General features: G+C 35.0%; 1 protein-coding gene across 2 annotated transcripts; it reads left to right on the top strand.

The window, feature by feature from the left end:
• Positions 1-940: 940 nt before the first annotated feature.
• Positions 941-3,105, top strand: LOC117118596. 2 transcript variants are annotated; one of them, XM_033263236.1, is made up of 3 exons: positions 941-1,177; positions 1,842-2,190; positions 2,354-3,105. In XM_033263236.1, exons 1-3 carry the CDS (start codon positions 1,164-1,166, stop codon positions 2,360-2,362), a joined length of 372 nt encoding a protein of 123 aa, XP_033119127.1. In that variant the 5' UTR covers positions 941-1,163; the 3' UTR covers positions 2,363-3,105. The 2 variants fall into 2 exon arrangements, with proteins under 2 accessions (XP_033119127.1, XP_033119120.1); XM_033263229.1 differs by having other exon boundaries at positions 1,842-2,252.
• Positions 3,106-3,963: the final 858 nt, after the last annotated feature.

Below are 3,963 nucleotides of genomic sequence, written 5' to 3'. Positions count from 1 at the left end.
TTACCGTACTCTAACAGAGCCTTGTCATTACGTTCTCTGTAGATGACATCCAATAGTAAATTAAAACCATGTAACCCTAGGTTTTCAGTTCACAAATGTTGTCCTATGTGGAATCACGTTTATATACAATATCAATGCCCAAACGAGGTGTTCCACGGTACAAACTGACATTTAAAGTTCGAAATAAGGAAGTAATAGGCTACCCAACTTCTTACAGAACTCGAATCAAATTGTAGTACAGTAACTGCAGGTTACCGTACTGATATTCCACTGTAATAGGCCCCCTCGACCACAACTTTTCTGACACCTGCAATCGATTACTATGCAAGGGGCCCAGTCTTCCCCTGAACCCAAGGCTTTGGTCTGTACTTGCTTTAATAGCAAACATTTATACAATGTTGACGTGTTTTCATATTCTGCAAGTGGAAATTTAACTGCCATCATCGCCCACCGATGCCAGTCAACAAGGATCATGATGAAAGATCAAGTACCGTACTAAACAGTGCATTTTATTTCAAGCGTTTTATGAGGGACCAATAACATATTCACGCATTTCACATATATGGCTTTTGTATCACGGGCGGATTCAGTAAGTGGAAATGTGCCCCTGTTTGGCTGCTTTTGAAAATTTCAATGCATATATCAAGATGTTCTCTTCAATTATCTATTCTGAAAAAAAAACTGTTGTACGCCCTCCCCCTCCCCCTTCTCGTTCTGTAGCCGCATTACACTAGACACGATTACGACACGACAACGACATATCATCGCGTACTTTGTATTCTTTAACACTGCGCGAATCTGCATATTTTATTATGACAATAAATGTTGTGTCTCTTGAATGGTATATTCTGACGGCTGGAATATTTACTCCTGCAGGAGGGATTTATGAGAACATCCTCTTCCCTTTGATCCTCCACTGTGAAAATGCATCATAATCATTTCTTTCTGATCTTGCAATTTACCAGGTACAATTAGACTGGTCCTGTCCTAAAGAACGGGATTAAGGACTTTACGCAACAGGACGGGGAGCCGTGGGACGACGGCAATTGGAGTTAAGCCCCGCCCACTTTCACTCTGCGCATGCCTGATTGCTCTTACAGCCGCCGTCCTAACTTTTCTAGAACGTGAAAGTTTGGAGTTTTCCGTCGACTGTGGAGGCGAAGATGGCTTCTCAAAAGTACGTATTTTTTGAATGTACAGTATGCAATAATAATTTAAAGTGGAATTTCAGCAACAACAAATAACATGTTACTTCTTTTTGAAAGTTAGTTTGTCAAAAACAACATATAAAGTACAGTAAAACGCCGCATTAGTGGAGGGTAAAGTGGCGTTGGGCCAATCTAAGCTTATGCGTACTGCTGCTGGCGCTCGGGTAGCCTCCTACCTATCCTATCAAAGCGGTTCAGTACTGTCCCCGCTGACCTATGTACCTAGTAGTAGACCTAGCCTACTACTGAACTACTAAACTGGCCTAGTGCATTCCCATTATAATAAAGAAAGGCCTCTACTAGTAAACCTATTAGTGCTATACTACTGTAGTACACTAGGCCTAGTAGGCTAGTACTACTAGCCTAGCTAGGCTAGCCAGTAGTAGTAGTAGTAGTAGTAGTAGTAGTAGTAGTAATAGTCTAGTAAAACAGTCAGTAAGCCTAGTTTGGGCTTACTGTACCTTTTGTCATTTGAATAGTGATATATATATAATAATAATATAAATAATAATAATAATATTATTAATAATAAAAAAGGCAGACTGCATAGGCAAATGATGAACATTAGAAGACATCTAGACTTATTGGTATTTAATTTGTATTTGTGTGACACAGCATATGCTTATTTTTCAGAATTACGATGAAATGGAATGATGAGAAGGATATCATTATGTTGAGGAAGATTATGGTACGAGACCCATTTCAATTTAAAGCGAGGACCCAACAAAGGGGTAATGTATGGAAGGAAATTGCGGCAGAACTTCAAAGGTGCCCTGCAATGAATTTCCAAGGAGATGCTAGAGCAATTAGGGACCGCTGGAACATTTTAAAATATAAAGGTCTTAAAAACAAAATAAGGAAAAAAAGGCTTAGTAGTGGAGTAAGTCCAGAGCACACAGAAGGAGTTAAGTTGATTGAAGACTTAATTAATAAGGAAAGAGATGTGGAAGCCACCAAAGAGGAAAAGGAAGAAGCCAAGAAGGTTAGTGATGGAAATGAAATGAGGAAATGGAGTCTCGAAACCTTTAGAGAAACAAAAAAAAGGTTAGACACCTGTTAAAAAAAAAAAACTGAAATGAAATTTAGTCTAATCAACCCACATAAAGAACACTGTAATAAAATCATATTCTATTCATTTGCTACAGGGTAGATAAAACTGGTGGAGAAGGAAGTAGAAAAAAGTGGAGGGGAAACCATAACATATTTAAAAGAGAGAGCAGAGAAGGAGATTGAGTACAGAAGAGAAGAAATGGAAGAAAAGAGTAAAGAAATGAAACAACAACACATAGCTGATTTGTTGCAACAGCAGATGGAACTGTCTAGGCAACAAATGCATCAGCAGAATGAGCAGATGATGTTTATGTTAATGGAATGTATTAAAAAATAATTCTTTAATAACCAAGTCATTATAGTTCAAACAACTTTATTGTATGTGATTGTTACTCAACAAATTTAAAATAGTTAATATATAATACTCGCGTATAAGGCGTCTCCCGAGTTTGAGAATGTTTTTTGGAAGATTTGTGTATGTCGGATATGTAAGACACCCCCATTTTAACAAATACTTGTTGCTGTTCTATAAGGTCTTGATAATGCATATAGATAGCAAAACACAGATCCAAATGTAGGCCAATTATTTTTTTTAACTTCATTTTATTTATATATATATATATATAGTCGAGTTTATTGTTTGAGACTTTTTTTTTATTCCTTGTTTTGCGAACTTATCATTTAAAACATCATCAGAGAAGGGCGGAATAAAAATAATATTTTGTTTTCTTACTCAGCATATCTGTTTCTTAAATTTCAAATTGTTGTGGTGGTGGGTGCGCTAATTGGCCAATAATAATATTTTATTTTTATTACAAATCATCAATATTTGCAGATAGCAGATTCGCTAAACAACGTATAAAAAGGTATTGCCAAACTCATTCGAACATGCAATTTAAGAGATTCCGAGAATATTTAAGCTATAAATCAATTCAATAACATGACAAAAACAGTTCTATGTATTATATAAATAATTATGTAATTTACTTTTCTATAACTTCCAATGTATTATATAAATATTACACATATGATAAATATATTTATTATTTATTTAGATTGAATTAGCATTTTGATCAAATAATGTACATACATTTTCAGTTTGCTGAACAAATGCATAACAATTTTCACTTAGTTAAGTGTTTTTAATATTTACAGTGTTTCATCAATTAGGAACAAATACAAAATACCTATATTATCAAATAATACTTAAATTTTACATACAATCCATATCGTATTTATTTAAATAAACACCCCGTTTAGAGAATTAATTTGGAGTGCGGCGTAAATGATATTTAGCTCAAAATATTGAACGTTACGTTACTGTATGTTGCCTTGTGCATTTAATAATTATTACTCCTGCATACTCGAGGCACTATACAAGTATTTAAATAGTTTAATGCTATAACATTTTTAAATAGTGTCTTGCATAATAAATTATTGGAATTAGTGATGCAAATCTGGAGGATTTAGCTCGAAATATTGTGACGTAATGTTACTATGAAGGCAGGTATGTGCATTTGTTAGAAGACCACATACGGTGTACATTTTTCCAACTGCACTCAGTCCAATTTTCTGGGTTTTTTTGAAATCTACAAATTTCCAGTAGTTGACAACATCTCCAAATAGCCACTCCACTGATGTCCACTGACGAACTTTACTCATTGATTTTTTTAGGGGTGATATTGTTTCCTTTGAACGGTGCTTG

This window comes from Anneissia japonica, unplaced genomic scaffold (genome assembly GCF_011630105.1).
Source record: "Anneissia japonica isolate Jap-2015-1 unplaced genomic scaffold, ASM1163010v1 scaffold7370_len818893_cov191, whole genome shotgun sequence".
NCBI classification, from domain to species: Eukaryota; Metazoa; Echinodermata; class Crinoidea; order Comatulida; family Comatulidae; genus Anneissia; species Anneissia japonica.
Note: the sequence above shows the minus strand (reverse complement) of the source record. Positions and strands in the feature narration are given on the sequence as shown.

Bases quoted from the DNA above. Each gene is read 5' to 3' on its own strand.
- LOC117118596 (XM_033263229.1), top strand. The intron at 2,253-2,353 runs GTTAGACACCTG...CATTTGCTACAG, and splicing joins TTTAGAGAAACAAAAAAAAG to GGTAGATAAAACTGGTGGAG.